This window comes from Culex quinquefasciatus, chromosome 1 (genome assembly GCF_015732765.1).
Source record: "Culex quinquefasciatus strain JHB chromosome 1, VPISU_Cqui_1.0_pri_paternal, whole genome shotgun sequence".
In the NCBI taxonomy this organism is placed as follows: domain Eukaryota; kingdom Metazoa; phylum Arthropoda; class Insecta; order Diptera; family Culicidae; genus Culex; species Culex quinquefasciatus.
Window position 1 is genome coordinate 95282609 of NC_051861.1, and position 19066 is coordinate 95301674.

At 37.3% G+C, this 19066-nt stretch overlaps 1 protein-coding gene across 11 annotated transcripts in view; it reads right to left on the bottom strand.

The window, feature by feature from the left end:
- LOC6050384 (tropomodulin) overlaps nucleotides 1-19066 on the bottom strand; it is a 105358-nt gene that overhangs the window by 2649 nt on the left and 83643 nt on the right. For 6 of the 11 annotated variants that reach the window (XM_038250002.1, XM_038250003.1, XM_038250005.1 and 3 more), the window contains 9 exons: nucleotides 12726-12878; nucleotides 12479-12646; nucleotides 12073-12417; nucleotides 10374-10625; nucleotides 10161-10308; nucleotides 8456-8669; nucleotides 6627-6718; nucleotides 3187-4054; nucleotides 2255-2702 (listed from right to left, as the gene is read on the bottom strand). In XM_038250002.1, coding sequence (XP_038105930.1) covers nucleotides 6685-6718; nucleotides 8456-8669; nucleotides 10161-10308; nucleotides 10374-10625; nucleotides 12073-12417; nucleotides 12479-12646; nucleotides 12726-12878 — 1314 coding nt within the window. In that variant the 3' untranslated portion in view covers nucleotides 2255-2702; nucleotides 3187-4054; nucleotides 6627-6684. Of the gene's footprint in view, nucleotides 1-2254; nucleotides 2703-3186; nucleotides 4055-6626; nucleotides 6719-8186; nucleotides 8670-9734; nucleotides 9990-10160; nucleotides 10309-10373; nucleotides 10626-12072; nucleotides 12418-12478; nucleotides 12647-12725; nucleotides 12879-19066 lie in introns of all 11 variants that reach the window. The other 5 variants (XM_038250006.1, XM_038250009.1, XM_038250011.1 and 2 more) reach the window with 5 other exon arrangements.

Here is a 19066-nt window from a genome sequence, read left to right on the forward strand (position 1 = left end):
ATTTTATAAGTTTAAAATTTTGAAATTTCAGAATTTAAATATTTTGTAATTTGATTGCATTCAAATTTTAAAATTATGGAACTGGAGATATAGCCTTATGCTGCATACAAGTAATTGATTTTAGGAATATTAGAGTATTCACATTATGGATAACAATATTAGAATCTCGGAATTTTGAAATTTTGGAATATGAAACATTAAAATTTAAGAGTTTTTAGAATTTTGGAGTAAAAAAGTTTTAGAATTATGAAATTTAAGAGAGATTTGGATTTTGAGTGTTTAGGAATAATGATGCTTTGACATTTTGAGTTTTACAATTACAGATTTTTTTTTAAATTTTGTTATTTAAAATTTGAAGGTTTGGAACATTAAATATTGGAGTTTTAATATTTTGGAAATTTTGAGTTATCAAGTTTTGAAATTTTAGCATTTGAGAGATCTGTCTTGAAATTTTGAAATTAGAATTTAAAATTTGAGTGTTTTGAAATTTTAAAATTTGATTTTAAATGTTTTAAATTTTGAACTTCGGAGTTTTAGTATTTTGGAATTTTTGAATAATGGAATTGAAGTTAGAGAGTTTTGATTTTGCATGTTATACCTGGGATTAAACATTTTAATTGTAAAAATAAAGCATTCTATTTCTGCAATTCATGAGATAAGAATGGTTGACTATTAATTTTAAATAAAAAAAATAAGGGTGTTTAGGGGTTTTACAAATTTGAGATTTTGAAGTTGTGCAATTAAAAATTTCGGTGTTAATCCATTTTTAAATCACTCTTTTAAAAAAATTTATACTACAAAATTGGGTGTTTTCTTATTTCGAAATTTAAGTTTCAAATGTTTTGAATTATAAAATATCAGATATTTTTATATTCTGGATTTTGTTTTTTTTTTTATTTGCTAGGTTTGGAATTTAAAAATTTAAAGTTTTGGAAATAGCGAGTTATTTTTTTTATTTTCATGATTTTAAGACTGTTTAATTAAAAATTTACAAATCCGGAGTTTTTTTTTTTGAAAAGGTCCAATAAACCAAATTTCCAGTTTTTGATTTTTGGGTGTTTTTGAAACCGCCTTGAGTCACCCAAAAAGCAAAAACTGAAAATTTGGTTTATTGGACCTTTTAAAAAAAACTCCAGAAATGTTCGCATTTGATAGTCCTAGATTATTCTTAATTGTTGGACTTCTGTAAATTTTGGTTATCTTAAATTTTAAGAATATTGAAATGTTCAAGTTGGGACTTTCGAATTGGATGTTTTTTAATTTGGAAGTTTTGGAGTTTGAGTGATTTAGATTTATGATACTTTAGATATATGTTTTGAATAAGTTGGTTATAAATTTAAACAGATTTAAAATTTAGAAATTTTGATTTTTTTATTAATTAAGAATTTTGGATTTGCATCTGTGTTTCTTTGCGATTTCCGAATCGATCATTATTGTATTTTTTTAAATTTTGATTAAACTTAGTCCAATCATTTCCTATGTCAAAAAAAGCCATGCAACTATCCAGGTCATCCCATTTCAAAATTCAATAGAACTACTTTTCACCTTTTTGCATAAATGTCCTATCACTTTTGAGTAATTAATGCAGTTTGGTTCAAAATCAAGTGCTCTTTCAGAAGACCGAAAATATCCAGTAATTTGTTTTGGAATTCTGGAAGAAATCCAGTTTTTTCGTGAAAACTTAACACGTACTCTCAACTTGCTGTTTTTGCATATTAGACATTTATGCAAACGTTGGCAGTATTCTAGTTTAAACTTCAATTGAGTTTCGATGAAACTCCTTCCAAACTGTTGTTGATGCGATCAAAACAATTTCGTAAATAGATTTAGTTTTGACGAAATCTGAGTTAAAAATTTTAAATGGGAAAAAAAACACTGGCAACACTGGCAAATGTCATACACGAAAAAAAGTCCATTCCCGAAATCGTGAATTGTGCAAATGCACTATACTCAATCATTGATTCCTGTGTGGTTCTTAAATTCACGAGCACAATTCACGATTTTTCTGTGCCTTTGACATCTCGAAAATCTCCTTTTAAACCCCTTTCAAGTATCCACCCTATTCTGCGTCAAATTGTGTGCGTGTTGTGAAGACCCACTGAGAATTTTGGCTCGAGCCTCGACTCGATTCAGGCTCGATCTCGAGCCAGATCGACTCGAGGCTCGAGCCAAAATTCTTAGTGGGGAGTTATTTGTTTACCAAAAACCATAGAAAAGAGAGTAAATAAAAGCCCCCTTACACACACACACTTACTTCTCAACGCCAACTACGATTTCCGTTGCTCCAAACGACGACGACGACGACGATAAACAATAGCAGCGTAGCGACGATTGCGGTTTTTTTTTTGGTGACAGGATTTGACAGGAGAGTAGGAGTGTGGAGTGGTTGTGTAAGTGTTTGTTGTTGTTGTTTACATTCCACACTCGCTCACAGCTGGTGTCACACACACACATTCGTACAGGATGCAGGACAAACTTACGTACGCGCACACACATACAAGCAAATTTTGTTGTTTTCGTACGAGCAGGGCAAACAATGTGTGAGTGTTTTGTTTTTGTATGAATTAGCTTTGTTTTTGTTTTTTTTTTTTTTTTTTTTTTTTTGTTAATTTAAAGTTTGAACAAAGTCGGCGGCGCGTCGCCGCTCCGTCGACGGCAGTGTGGCCAGATTTACTTGCGCTGGTTCAGACGAGACTGACGTACTGTGGAGAGAGAAACGTAGGATGCATTAGTGACGGCGGCGTTTGACAGCTCGCTGATTTATGGTTAGCCTGGGAGGGTGAGTACTCAAATTCCACAATCATTTCGCTGTTAGGTGTTAGAATCATCATTCCAATCGATCAAATCAAAGGTTAGTGGAGGCACAAATCATCAAAACATGTTAAATTCTTTTTGAGGTTATTTGTCAAAAGAAACTGCAGCAAACGTCATTAGACAACGAGAAACGTCAAACAAGGAACGGGAGGGGATCCGCAGTTAGTTGCTACTTTCGGTTTATCATACACAGTATGTTCAACAAGAGTTTTACTTAGGTTACGAACTTTCTTCTGCAACCTTTGTGAAACTAAGAAATGCAACTACGATTCTACAAGCGCAGTTCGTAGAAACAAACGGACCACTCGCGGCAGGGGGGAAAACAAAGCGAAACGTCAAAACAAACAAGACTTTCGAGAGAAAGGTACCAACTTTTTGCGGGTTCTGTTGAGTTCGGCGTCGCTGGCAACACTGACACATTTTGACAGCTCCGATGATTGCCTAAACTCTATCATTTCGCGCCAACACAGAAAACAGGACAAGATGTATGTGTATATGTTTACAAAACAAACTTGAGAACGAGATTAGCTGATCCGGACGAAACAAAATGGCGGCGGTCGAAATGGTCACGTCGCTCCTCCAGCAGTAGATTGATGCGATGGTTGAGATTCAGTGATGACTTCTTAACCTAACAATTTTTAAGCTCCGTTCTCCCTCCTCTTTTGGCTAACTAACTCTTTTACAACTCTGGTAGTGTGTTTTTGTAACGCAAATAAAAAAAAGAAAGTTTTAATTGCAGCAATTTTTTACTCCTCGTTGTTTGACTTTTATTACTTCTACACTGTGTTTACACGCACACAAAGAAGGTATCAACATTGAAATTAAAGAAACACTTTTTTTTCTTCCTTCCTCCTTCGATCAATTAATAAAACTTCTGTCTCGCCCTACCTCTCAACAAAACTCTAGAAAATATTTATCCTCTCTCGTACTTCCTCCGTAAAACTTTTGCTGCACGGGCTCAAAAAAAGTACGGCTTCAGAAATACGTAGAAAAAAAACTCTTCACCCAACGCATTTCTTCTTTTATTTTACACTTAGTTTATATTTAAACCGTCTTCCTTTTTTAATCTGTTCCTCCCAAGATAGAAAAGAGTTCAGCCCTAAAAACAATTACTTTCAACACTGCTGCTGTGACTTTACAAAGTTAGTTTAAAGTGATATCATAGTTTAAAAAAAACACGACCTCTTTTTTTTCTCTCCTTAAATAACGTTCTTAGCCACTCGGTAAGGTGATCTACGAGCTGCGAGTTGGTGGTGATCGTGGGTAGAAAAGGATGAAAGAAAAGATAAACAAAAATTACCGTGTAAGATTGACAGCTGGATGTCAACGGAGCAGTTAATGCAAAGAAGAAAAAACAAATTAATACACGTTCGGTTGGAATTGTTCTTTTTTTTGGGGATTCTTGTTTCTTCAAGAATTTGTGAATTTGATTCAAAGTTTGACAGAAGATGTTTTAAACAAAAATAAACATTTAGATTCACAATGGAGCAGTCGAGCAGTTTTTGACAGTTCGCTCCATAAGAAATACATTGTAAAAAAAGCAAAAACTACTCGAATGAAAATGATCCATTGTTGATTTTTTTTGAAAATGCTCCATTGTCATTTCGGTACTGTTAGGAATTTATTTTTCTATTTTTTTTTCAAATTACTTGCATGGAGAATTTAAATTTTTAATTGTTTCTAATTTAAATACATTTGTTTTACTATTCAGTGAGTTTTACGCAATGTAATTTTTGTAATTTTTGTAATTTTTGTAATTTTTGTAATTTTTGTAATTTTTGTAATTTTTGTAATTTTTGTAATTTTTGTAATTTTTGTAATTTTTGTAATTTTTGTAATTTTTGTAATTTTTGTAATTTTGTAATTTTGTAATTTTGTAATTTTGTAATTTTTGTAATTTTTGTAATTTTTGTAATTTTTGTAATTTTTGTAATTTTTGTAATTTTTGTAATTTTTGTAATTTTTGTAATTTTTGTAATTTTTGTAATTTTTGTAATTTTTGTAATTTTTGTTATTTTTGTAATTTTTGTAATTTTTGTAATTTTTGTAATTTTTGTAATTTTTGTAATTTTTGTAATTTTGTAATTTTGTAATTTTGTAATTTTGTAATTTTGTAATTTTTGTAATTTTTGTAATTTTTGTAATTTTTGTAATTTTTGTAATTTTTGTAATTTTTGTAATTTTTGTAATTTTTGTAATTTTTGTAATTTTTGTAATTTTTGTAATTTTAGTAATTTTTGTAATTTTTGTAATTTTTGTAATTTTGTAATTTTGTAATTTTGTAATTTTGTAATTTTTGTAATTTTGTAATTTTTGTAATTTTTGTAATTTTGTAATTTTGTAATTTTTGTAATTTTTGTAATTTTGTAATTTTGTAATTTTTGTAATTTTGTAATTTTGTAATTTTGTAATTTTTGTAATTTTTGTAATTTTTGTAATTTTTGTAATTTTTGTAATTTTTGTAATTTTTGTAATTTTTGTAATTTTTGTAATTTTTGTAATTTTTGTAATTTTTGTAATTTTTGTAATTTTTGTTCATTTTTTCATTGTTGTTCAGCATTGTTAATTTTTTAAAGGTTTTATTGAACAAACTCCAACCGACCTTAAAACTAAACAAAAGCAAATAAAAAACGGGAAAATAATTAAGGTAAGAAGGGAACAAACGAAGGATAAAGACAACACACATAGAATCAGACTCACTTATGAAATCGATAGAGCGGAAAAAAAAAGATTCACAAAAGAGAGTAGAAGAGGAAATCAAAACACTAGTTGGCTGACAGAAAGGATGAAATCGCGGCAAAGATGGATCGATCCAAGGGCAACGCAACTTGACACTCTTTGCACAATGGGTTTCCCATTGTCACAGCAAGATAAACAAAACATTTTGACAGCTCGCTTACACTGTTTGGTGAATTTGGGGACAAATCGGTTTATGTCAAACTCATGTTCTTTTTGGAAAACTGATTTGAGGCAAACTTACACGCAAATTGCAAATTACTCAGATTGCGTCAGAACCTCAGAAATGAGTAAGTGTGGCAGACGTCAAATTTGAGTGAATTTTACTCAATTTTGAGTAAACTTTACTTCAATAAAATTTGGTATTTACCACACCGACTCATTTCTGAGTAGGATCGGTTTCGAAAAAATCCGCGCGATTTTGACGATTTGTGCAAGTTTGTTTTTGTCAAACAGGGCGAGCAAGCTGTCAAAATGATTTACACACAATTTGTGACTATGGATAACCTTTGATTGTTTATGGAATGAACGAAACAAAAGTCTGTTGAAGGATTAGGAGAATTTTTGCTTTCTGTAAACTGTCAGAAGTCTGATGTGAGGATGTTGTCATTGTTTGGTGTGAATTTAACACAATTAACACTACGTGACAAGTGTAAAACTTACACAGAGTTATGTTGTGAATGACAGTTAGTTTATACATTCAGTGAAATGTGTGTAAATCGTGTTATTTGAGATACCTTAATCAAAGTTGTTAAATTTTCGGTGATGAAACACTCTATTTATAAAATATTTACAAAACAACTCAAAGAGACAGATTTAGGTGATTAAGGAAAGTTAAACGATTCGGAAAAGAAATTAACTTTGCCATCGAATTTTGTTTACTGCAAAAGGTCCTGGGCAAAAATTGAACAATTATTAAAAATAGTTTTTTTTTTTTGCATAGAGAAAGAAAGAGAGAGAAAGTCAAACTAGAGAGCGTAGGAAATTAGTTCAACAAAATTTAATTGATTTAAACTGGCATTAGAGTTTGCATTAAAGTTCGATCAAAGTGCACAGCGTCAAAGCGAACTCAGTACCTTTCGCGCGATTCACTGTATCATAGTCGCTTGCTTTCTGTGAATATTTTGGAAAAATCTAAACTGCAGACGCTGCGTCAAATCTTTTCTTACTGCGCGCGCCAACAAAAAGTAAACAAAAGAAACAAAATAAACAGAGAAGATTCGTTTAAAGTGTGTTTGTTTTTGGGGGTGAACATATTCGTTGTTTTTTTTATTGTGGGGTGTTGGTGTAGTTATTGACATATGTGGTCAAATGATTTTTTGAGAAATAATGAATTTCTGGCAGCACTGGTGCTTAACACTACTGGATTAAATTGATCTGTTTGATGTTTTGGTTAAACTTCTTTCAAATTTCAATGATTTTAGTAATCATATTTAACCTCATTACAAATCATTAATCTTCGCCAAAACCGCACCTACTCAAAAATGAGTAACCTGAGGTGTGTCCTCACTTCAGAGAAAACTTCATTCAAAGCTGGATAAATTTCACTTTTTTTATTTGAGTGAAGTTCATCCTACTTTGACAGAAACCCCATTTACTCATTTCTGAGTAGGTGTGGTATTGACAAAAAACAATCTGTCAAAAGCCAAAAGTAGACCTACCCAAAAGTGGGTAGCTTTGAAAAAATTGTTTTTTTGTAACACTAAAATGATCAAAAACGTCAAAATAATAAAACAGTGCTGCCAAAAATATCCTTCTTCCTTTCACTAATATCATTCGATTAGTTACCAATTATTCGACATTCCCAAAATGAACAAGTTTTCTCAAAACAATGAAAAATACACAATAATTACAGGCACGGAGCGGTGTGTTGCATTTCACAGAGAGAGACGGCGAGGTAAAACGTGGCAGACATTTATAAACAATCAGTGTGTAAGTTGAAGTGTACGCCATCTTGTTTTTTTATGTCAACAATGAGCAGCCATTTTGTGGACCTTTTGACATTTGTCTAGAAACAAGCGACAGTTGGGAGTACGTGTGTGTGTTTGTGTTCTGACGACAAGCGCGTTGATGATGGGAGAAAACGTAAACAAACCACAAACACGAAAGAAAAATAAATACAAACGTCACCGCAGGTGACTAGATTGACTCTAAATCGGCCAGATTTTGGTCTTGTAAGTGACGTTGGTGCTGATTTAGTGCCACGCAGTCACGCAGAGGTGATGGAATGATCTTGCATTTTGATGGTAAACAGTGTTTACATGTGTTTGAGTGTATGTTTTGAAACGTCGCCGTACGGAGTGTGGTTTACTTCTTGTGGACAACAAAGGGAGGACAGGGGTGGACGATTTTGACGATGTCTATCTGTATATGTTTCATCGGGTGTTATTGTTTGTGTTAAAAGAAAGAGTGTTGACAAGTTAGGAAGCGAACGCATGCGGGCCGATCGCCTTCTTGTTGTACTCTCTGTTGTTGTTGATGTGGTTGTTGTCGCCGACGACGCGTCGTGATGGTTGTATTGGTGAGATGTCGGGCTCGTTTTTTTTTGACAGGCGGGCAAAATGGCGGGCAAACGCTTGCAAAATTTACACAAACAAAGCAGACTGGTTTGGCGGCTAAACATATTAACAACTCACTATATCAATGCTAAATTACAGAACTCCGGATTGCTATCAGCCTTGCTTCTTCTTTGGTATTGATTTTTGTTAGAGTCTAGTGTTTTAGTGGTGAGCAAACTGCCAGGCCTTAATCATGTGTGTGTGTGTGCGTGTTTTTGTAAGTGTGTGAGCTTGGCGCGCAGCGGCTAAGCGGCAGATCGATTGATTATTTTGTTTGTAGTGGTGGTGGCAAAATCAAAACAAGGCTTGTGTGGTTGTGGCAAAGGGGGTGTGGCCAACATCATTACATATCCTCGTCGTCGGACGGCGGCGGGCGGATCACGATGTTGTCCGGATCTTCCTCCACGTCGTAGTCCTGCGGGACCTCGTGGATCTCCTCCTCTTCCTCTTCCTCTTCCTCCTCCTCGACCTCGTCCAGTTCCTCCATCCGTTCCTCAACGCGTGACGTCGGCCGGTAGAAGCTGCCACGTGACGATCGACCGTCCTTCTTGTCGACACGGACTGCGATTGGTTGCGAGTTGCGCGTGTGTTTGGTGTTAAAATGTGCGTGAGTTTCGTTTTATTTACGTGTTTTTTTGGTTGTGTAAGTGTAAACAAACGCGGGCACGCGCGCGGATGAGAGCGTAACAGAATGGGTTACCAAAAAGAAAAGAAAGAGGTAAAACACATATACAGATAGATGCACATGAGGGAAGAGACGCGCGTCGTTTTGACAGAGAGGGAGGACGGGGTAGATGAGAACAATAGGGCTATCTGCGAGGGTGAGAGCGAAGAGATGACACTCAAATGCGCTGAGACGGCGATGGAGCGGGGTTTGAAACGTCAAATTTTGTTTATTTTAACAACTGTAACATTCTAAAACTTATTTGTTGACACTTCAATAAAAGTCAGATAGGTCAAAAGCAAAACAATCACATTTACTAGTAGGTTTTTCATTCTTTTCGTCTTGTAATCTGATCATAATATTTACTGTTTTTGACAGCCATTGTTTTTTGCAAGCAATTGCATAACCAAACATTCCGGCAACCTCAGCAAACGTCAAATCAGTACAAATTGAAGCCGGATATTTTTCCGAATCTTTTAAATTAAAAAAACAACAAACAGTGGTCGTGATAGCTGTCAAACTGTTTAAGTCACTCAAATAATGAACAGTTTGACAGCTGTCACAAGCTCTTTTTCGGTGTCAAAGTAAAGATGAGATCACCTGTCAGAATTCATACCCTACAAACATGTTCAGTGAGTTGGCATAACATGAGAAAGATTTGTTTATTTTGACAGTTGATAGTGCCCACTGGTAGCTGTCAAATTTCCTAACCTCTTCGATTGTTTATTTCTTACTTTTTTGAAATCTAGTTTGACAGTTTTCGAAACAGAATTCCCACAGATAGCCTCAACACGGAACGATAAAAGGGTAACATTTGAGTGAACACTTCAGGGGGTCCGCGAACACCGCGAACGCTCCTACAAAAAGAGGAGTTACCACCGTTTTGACACGTAGGTTTAGCAACCTCAAACTTGCGCGAGGACAACGAAGAAAACATGAAGACCTTAGTGTGGACAACGAACCTTAACCTGAGGTAAAACAACCTTACGACTCAACCACCGTGGAGTTGCTGTCAATTTCCAGATAGATTTCCGACTTTTGAATGACCTGCTCGTCGTCGTCCTGCGTCGCCGAGTCGACGCCATTCTTGGGTGACGACTCTTGCGAGGCAAGACCGACGACGCGTTCCTTGGACTTGGACCGTGACTTGTCGCGCACCGGCAATGGGACGTGCAGCCAGCGGAAGTAAGGCATCGGGTGACACTTTTGGGGATCATCTGCGGACGGGGGAGTTGCGTCAGATTATCGCGCCGCTGAAAAGAGGATTAGAAGCCCGACCCCCGAAACCTACAGAGGAATGCCGAAACCTGCCACCGTGAACCCGGAACGGGCGGAAATTTTGATAAATCCGGCTTCGCCGGCGTAAGACCTGAAAAGAGACCACTCACTTCTGTCGATGTTGCGCTGCAGATGGGCGGCCACCCGATGGCGGGCGTCGTTGAACTCCAGATGCAGACCTAGCCGCAGCAGAGTGGTGTTCTTCTCCACCAGGTCCGTGATCTCCATCTCGATCTTGTTGCCCAGCACTTGTGATCGCTGAAAAGTTTGAGGTTATATGACTTCACGATCTGCAAGCTGCAGCTCAAGTTCAAGTTCTATACCTGATTCGAGGCCCGGAACTCCTCGATCGTCATCTGGGTGAGCAGGGACTTGACCAGCGTCACGATCACCGGCGGGCTGATGAAGTTCGTCTCGACGTTCAGCACGCGCAGCGTGTGGTTGCGCTCGATGGCGGCCGCGAGCAGCAGAGCGGTCCGGTCGGTGAGGTTCACGTTGGTCAGCGAGAGCACCTCCAGGTGGGTGTTGGCGGCGAGCGCGTCGAACAGCTTCTCAAAGTTCTCGTCGGAGATGTTCTGCGGGGAAGGGGGATGGGAAGCGAAATTAGTCTTGAGTTGTGCAAAGACCCTGTGGGTCTACCGTTGTAACAAGCAAGAGGTTGGCGGTTTTTGACCCCGGATCGTACCCGCATAGCTTCAGTGAGTACGGTAGATTACTTTGCTGTCATGTTTGGGTATCCTGAAGTCTCTCAAGTTAAGATCTGCACGTCTACCGACGTAACAAGCAAGAGGTCACCGGTTTTTGACCCCAGATCATACCCGCAAAGGTTCTTTGAGCATAAGAGACTACTTTACTGTTATGTTTGGATATCCTGGAGTCTCTTGGATTAAGATCTGTAAGTCTACCGCCGTAATAAGTAAGAGGTTGACGGTTTTCAACCCCGGATCATACCCGCAAAGCTTCAGTTAGTATGACTGATTATTTTGCCGTTATGTTTGGGTGTCCCGGAGTGTCTAGAGTACGTCTACCGACGTAACAAGCAAGAGGTCTACGGGTTTTGACCCCGGATCATACTCGCATAGCTTCAGTTAGTATGGTAGATGACTTTTGCTGTTATGTTTGGGTATCCTGGATTCTCTCAAGTTAAGATCTGTAGGTCTACCGCCGTAACAAGGTAGAGGTTGGCGGGTTTTGACCCCGCATCATACCCACAAAGCTTTGGTTATTATGACTGATTACTTTGCCGTTATGTTTGGGTGTTCTGGAGTCTCTAGAATGAAGATCTGTAGATCTACCGACGTTACAAGGCAGAGTTCTACGGTTTTTGACCCCGGATTTTACTCGCATAGCTTCAGTAAGTATGGTAGATTACTTTTGCTGTTATGTTTGGGTATCCTGGGGTCTCTCAAGTTAAGATCTGTGCGTCTACCGACGTAACAAGCAAGAGTTCGACGGTTTTTGACCCCAGATCATACCCGCAAAGTTTCAGTGAGTATAAGAGACTACTTTGCTGTTACGTTAGGGTTTTCTAGAGTCTCTGGGGCTGAGATCTGTAGGTCTACCGCCGTAACAAACAAGAGGTCGACGGTTTCTGAGCCAGGATCAAACCCGCATAGCTTCAGTGAGTATGGTAGATTACTTTTCTGTCATAATTGGATATCCTGGAGTCTCTGAAGTTAAGATCAGTGCGTCTACCGACGTAACAAGCAAGAGGTTGGCCGATTTTTACCCCAGATCATACCCGCATACCTTCGGTTAATATGATTTATTACTTTGCCGTTATGTTTGGGTGTCCTGGAGTCTCTAGAGTGAAATAACAAGCAAGAGGTCGACGGTATTTGACCCCGGGTCATACCCGCATAGCATCAGTGAGTGTAGTATATTACTTTGCTGTTATGTTTAGGTCTACTGGAGTCTCTGAAGTTAAGATCTGTGAGTCTACCGCCGTAACAAGCAAGAGATCGACAGTTTACGACCTCGGATCAAACCGCCCCGCTTCCCCAAGAACGCCAGCGTACCCACCTTAATATTGTTCAGGTTCACATCGACCAGCTTGCTGTCGTCGTCCTTGATCCGCTTGATCATCTCCTCCGGGTTCGTCTGGTTGGGCGCCTCCGCCGGGAACACCTTCTGGATCGACGACTTGGTGATGCCGTCCCAGCCGAGCCCCACCGGCTGGCCCTTGTTCAGCAGCGACGCGTGGTACTGGTCCTGATTCATCATCGAGTGGAAGCCCAGGATGGCGGCCAGATCGATGATCTCCTCCTGGGTGGCGTCCGACAGCGCCTGCTCGTACTCGTCGCCCATGTCGATCGCGATCTGATCCTCCGCCTCCTGCATGCGCTTCTCCTGCGGCGGCGGAATCCACTGAAATTTGATCGAATGGTTAGCTTGAAACTTCTAGGTTAGGTTAGGCGTCCGACGTTACCTTCTTGCCGCGCACCAAACCAGGCACGTACGGTTCCAGCTCGGGCCTATCCGGCGTCTCCATGGCCTGTTTGTTGATGTGTTCGATCAGCTTCTTCCGGTCCAGCGGTCCGGTTGGCTCTTTCTCGCACTCGTAGTTGGTGCGCTGGCTCGGTGGCAGGAAGGAATCCTGGAAAGGCGTTTGTTTTGGTTAGTTTGACAGTTGAAGGTCGCCAAAAAAGCGCGCCTTTTATGGCAAAGCTACTCACATCCGGATCGACCTCCTTGGCCAGCATGGTGATCTCCTCCGGCGACAGCTGCGCCAGCAGCTCGTCCACGTCGACATCGTCGTACGCGCCGATGTCTTTGCCGTACAGCTTGGCGGGTGTGGTGATGGTTTTGGTAGTGGTCGAGGAGGAAGTCTGTGAAGTGGGAAAAAAAGTGAGATTATGAGTGATTTTGGTTTGCATCAGATTAGATCATTAGAGCGTGTGCCTCGAAAAAGTCACGAGGCGTTACATAACGGAAGGGCCCTCCAAGTAGGCACTGGACCGTTAAAAACACACCGAGTAGCAGTGTTACCACATGCTCGTCTGTATCAGAGGGTCCAAAAATCTGTCTTATCTGCACCAAGCATGGCGAATATCTGTACCATTATCTGTACGGTACATTTTTGTAAAAAACTTTTTTACATGCATTTTGAACAATCTTATGACAACACTAAACGCTGATATGCAGCTCGGAAGGAACGCAAAACTCCATGTAAAAAACACCCAAGAAACGGCCAAGGAAAGACGTTTCTTCGCGTGACGTTACTTCGCGCGATGTTTGTTTGCAAAAGTTCTAGTGAAAAAACTTAAATATTCAGAATTTGTTTATTTTATTGCAACTGAAAGTCATAAATGTATCAATAATTTTGTAATCGATATTATAATATTGAAAATTCCGAATTGCCTTTTGATGCCGAATCTCACAAAGCAGAATCTTGAAATTAAAAGGAATGATTTTGTATTTTGCGTGAAAAGAAGTAAACCAAAGAGAAAATCCATAAACACACAGATTCAAAAATACAAATATTAAAACTAAAAAAATCTAAGATTAAAAAAATAAAAAGAAATATATATACAAAACAAAATTTAAAAATAACAAATTCAAAGCTTTAAAATTCTAATAATTAAAAATTAATAAAATTAAAATAATATAATTCAATAATTCATATATTCATAATCCTTCAAATTCAAAATTATAATCCAAAAAATTTAAAATTCTAAATTAAAATCTAGAATTTCAAATCATACCCAGATTTAAAATTTAAAAAATATCAAAGAATTTAAGAATTCAAGAATAAAAGCATTTATGACTTTAAGAACTTAAGAACTTAAGAATTTAAGAATTTAAGAATTTAAGAATTTAAGAATTTAAAAATTTTAGAATTCAAGAATTCAAGAATTTAAGAATTTAAGAATTTAAGAATTTAAGAATTTAAGAATTTAATAATTTAAGAATTTAAGAATTTAAGAATTTAAGAATTTAAGAATTTAAGAATTTAAGAATTTAAGAATTTAAGAATTTAAGAATTTAAGAATTTAAGAATTTAAGAATTTAAGAATTTAAGAATTTAAGAATTTAAGAATTTAAGAATTTAAGAATTTAAGAATTTAGGAATTTAAGAATTTAGGAATTTAAGAATTTAAGAATTTAAGAACTTAAGAATTTAAGAATTTAAGAATTTAAGAATTTAAGAATTTAAGAATTTAAGAATTTAAGAATTTAAGAATTTAAGAATTTAAGAATTTAAGAATTTAAGAATTTAAGAATTTAAGAATTTAAGAATTTAAGAATTTAAGAATTTAAGAATTTAAGAATTTAAGAATTTAGGAATTTAAGAATTTAAGAATTTAAGAATTTAAGAACTTAAGAATTTAAGAATTTAAGAATTTAAGAATTTAAGAATTTAAGAATTCAAGAATTTAGGAATTTAGGAATTTAAGAATTTAAGAATTTAAGAATTTAAGAATTTAAGAATTTAAGAATTTAAGAATTTAAGAATTTAAGAATTTAAGAATTTAAGAATTTAAGAATTTAAGAATTTAAGAATTTAAGAATTTAAGAATTTAAGAATTTAAGAATTTAAGAATTTAAGAATTTAAGAATTCAAGAATTTAGGAATTTAGGAATTTAAGAATTTAAGAATTTAAGAATTTAAGAATTTAAGAATTTAAGAATTTAAGAATTTAAGAATTTAAGAATTTAAGAATTTAAGAATTTAAGAATTTAAGAATTTAAGAATTTAAGAATTTAAGAATTTAAGAATTTAAGAATTTAAGAATTTAAGAATTTAAGAATTTAAGAATTTAAGAATTTAAGAATTTAAGAATTTAAGAATTTAAGAATTTAAGAATTTAAGAATTTAAGAATTTAAGAATTTAAGAATTTAAGAATTTAAGAATTTAAGAATTTAAGAATTTAAGAATTTAAGAATTTGAGAATTTTAGAATTTTAGAATTTTAGAATTTTAGAATTTTAGAATTTCAGAATTTCAGAATTTCAGAATTTCAGAATTTCAGAATTCAGTTAGGTCCTTGTCGGGACTGAAACCTGGTTAGCAATGAGTCTGCTTTTGTAAATGCAGTTTTCTTAAACCTAAGAAAAACCTAAAACTACAGAGGATCTTGTGTGTAAATGTTAGTGGGAGGGAGCCAATTACCCGCGGCGTACTGGGGTTAGTATTAAGAGAAAATATTCTAGCATAAATGGATCTAAGATCGTTAAAAAATATAAGCTTGATCCATTTCTAAATGTTTCAAAAGTTAAACTAGATTTAATCAATGAAAAGTTTTTAAATGTTGAGATAATTGCAATAACTTAACTATTCAATAAAATCATTTTGAGAAAGAATCTGTTTTATCTGAAAATCTGTACAAATCAGTACGGTGACCCAAATATCTGTCATCTGTACGTACAGATTCTGCACTCAAATCTTTGCTGAAAATCTGTACCATGACAGATAAATCTGTACATGTGGCAACGCTGCCGAGTAGGGTTGCTTTGTTCACGCCTTACGGCGCAAGGCACCCCAAGTGCGCGCAAATCGAAGAAATGGGCGGTTGCTTAAAACCCTAATCGAAGCATGCGGGTTCAATTTATTTTAATTAAAACATATCGCAACATTGAGGTTATGTCACGCGGCATTGAAGGTGTGATACGCCATAAATGCAGAAACGTCAAGAATTTTTTTTCTCATGCCATAAAAAAAAACCCGAAACCGGTCGGATATTAACAAAACGGCAATTAATTTTAAACAAAAACGCCTTAAATAGTCATAACGCCATCGTGCCGCAATTTCCTTATACAATTTCCACCAAATGCAACCCAACTGTCAGAGAGCTGCAAACCGAAACGAGAAGAGGTAAACAAAAATGGCAACGGCCTTCAGAGTGGCCATTCACACGGCGAGAGGCACTTTTTTGCTGCCATTTTTTTTACAACTACACACGATTTAAAATCCAGCTGGGCCAGCAAACGGTATCGGTTGTGTGGAGAGTTATCTGCGGAAGTGGTTGCAGGAAAATGAAATAATTTATGGGAAGAGCACTTACAAACAATACGGAATTTATAAATTTTAAGTTTGTGTTGGAAATTTAGCTTAAACTTAAAATTGGGTAAGATTTCTTAAGCGTGCAGCTTTGACAGTTCAACCAAACCAAACCAACTTGTAACACAAAACTAGATTAATCTTCGCGAACGTGTAGTTTTGACAGTTCACTGTCACACTTTCAAAAATGCTTTTGCTGCATGGGATTAGAAAGTCGCGACCTATTGTTTACATTTTCAACCACCATCATTGCAGTTCAAACAACTTTCATCATCGTGCACATTAATTAAGATGATCACAATCAGTGCAAGAAACTCCAAAGTCCCCTCCCATTTCTTAACACAGCATGAGAAATTCACACCAATCATAATTAGTGCCATAATGTTGTGGCTATCACCGCCAGGTGAAAACAACAACAGAAACAAACACCGACCTCTCAAGACACACTCACGCAACCGCGGCCAAAACAAATGAACGCTTCCGTTTCTGGTACAGGTCTTCTTAGCTGATGCGAGGGTCTTTGGGAAATTTTGCCCCCTGCAGCTAAAACAAATCCCATTTGAGTGAAACGAGCACCCAAATTATCACGCAGCTTGATAATTATCAGTTTTAGTAATGAAGTGAGATTTAATTTTGATAACAAACAGAAATAAGGGATTTAAGTTTATCCCATGCAGCAAAAAGGTGGGATTGAACTCAACATTGGGTTCGTTTTTGTCAGCGTGTAGTTGAGTGTCAACAAATTTCTGACAGAGTTCTAATTTGACAACTTGGAAAGCATTGCTGCCAGTTGTGGAATACAAATCAAGCTCGTCTCAACTTCCTGCACTAATTTCTGCTTGTAAGTGTTGTTGTTGTTATTGCCGGTGTGCTCGCCGAAATCGCACCTGTAACACACGTTAACAGCTGTCTTGCGCACACTCGCGCGCAATGCTTTTCACTTTCATCTCGTCGAACAAGGTGTGTGTGCGTGAGAGGTGCCGTTTTGGGGCACACCTGTAAGTATAGCTTGACCAATCCAGGCAAGTGCGCGCGCGCGTGCGGGTTTTGTTTACATCTGCGATTACGAAATCGGAACGCGCACGTGGCGAGCTTGAAGTGTTGGGAGCACTGTTAGAATTACACTCTTCAGGTAGGTTAGTCACCTTTTGCAGGATGGAAATCTGCCCAGGGCAGCTGTCAAAATTACACACTCAATTAAGGTTAGTCACTTTGCGCAAAGATAAATTCTTATCCAAACCACGTTACTTGTGTAATTTATGGCATCCTGGGTGCCCAATGAAACCAGTTACCGATCCCAAGCTCGAATCTAACCTCCTCTTAATTAACATAATGGCAGCTACAAGTTACCACTTTCGATTTCGGTAGCACTAAACGGGCTCTTTATCCGCGACGGGAGTGCCAATTACGGCGGGCTCTCTTAAATGTCAACGTTACAGCGCAGCCAGGCCTGCGAGGGGCCGTCATTAGCCGGCGTTACTGGATGGCTTAAGTGGTAGCGTGGTACGACAAGATCTAGTTAAAACGGCAAAACTAGATTAAGACATTTGAAGTAGACGGCGTCACCATTTTTTTCCCCTCTCCTCTTGCTTCGCTGCAAAACTGGATCGTGTGACTTACAGTGGAATTCAGCACACCTCTTTTTTATTGGATCAGATTGTTTACCACCTGTAAAATGGTATGACAGCTAGTGCATTGCACGTTGAACAAATCGCACCCAATTTTGAGTACAAACAGATACTTTTTGCTGCATGGGCTTTGCTATGCTTCGCATCTCAATCGCCAAATGTCAACAAACATCAACAAACACTTGCAACATCTGTCACGCTTCAGCTCGCACGTCACCGAGCAAACATAACCTCTTCGCGTCTGGACCTGATGACGCAACGCTCGACGAGCGATGTAGCAGACACAGTTTATGTTTCGAGAAGCGCACGCATTAAACAAGGCGCTATTTTTACCCACGTGACCTTGACACTTCTTTGCGCAGGAGGGTTAAAAATAAAAACTCCGAAGGCGTGACGTCATCGACCTAACCTCACAAACTACTCGGATTGAGCCGAAGTGGTATTCATTACATCCGGAGTTGCGCTCGGGGGGTAATTGAATATGCGGCGCTCAAAGATCCATAAATCGGAAGCAGATCATTGCCAAACTCATAATTTCCACTTTGATGAACGCGTTTTGAGTGACCTTGGGCACTTTGCGGGCAGCATCCGCAGAAGCGGATGACGTTTCTCTTTCAAATGACTCTAATTAAGCAGATGGTCAATGTCGGAGAAACGTCCAGCAGATCGTGTAAGGTTGCTTTCTGCTTCGAAATTGCCCAGTTGAAGCAATGGGCTCAGGAAAACAAATTTTCTTTGTGAGTTTACTTACACGTAAACAAAAGCATTTCGTAAATAAATCGCCAAGAATATCGACAATTCCATGCAGCAAAAGCTATTTAAACCAAGGGCTTGCTGAATCGATGGAATGCACGCGATCGGTATAGAAAACGTCAAAGTTGTTTTCTTCTTTTTTTGCTCTTGTTCAACTGGTTCAACTGCTTTGTTTTGTTTATCGCAGGCGCCCGGTGCGCGAACATGCTGTATTTTTCTATCGTTTTTTTGTTTTTTGGGAATATTTTTACAAAAAATGAGGTGTTGTGTACCAAATTGCCGGATTCCGCTTCACACATCGGGTTTGAAAAAGGGCATTTCTTCACACAGGTAAATACAAAAAAATACACGACCATCTAAATTGAACATTACAACGTTTTGCAGACTGCCAGGGTCTAAAACCCGACTAAATCTGTGGGCAAACGCCATCGTCGCCTACGGTGGCGGTGATATTTGGAAGGTCCTCAGGGAAGATCCGAATCAAAACCTGAGAATATGTTCCCGGCATTTCATGTCGACGGATTTTTACATAATCAACAGCACACGTCGCGTACACCGAGAGGCATGTCCTTCTATTTTCTCGTACGACCCCGGCGGTACGCTGCATTCCGGAAATCCTCCGAGCTACGATCCG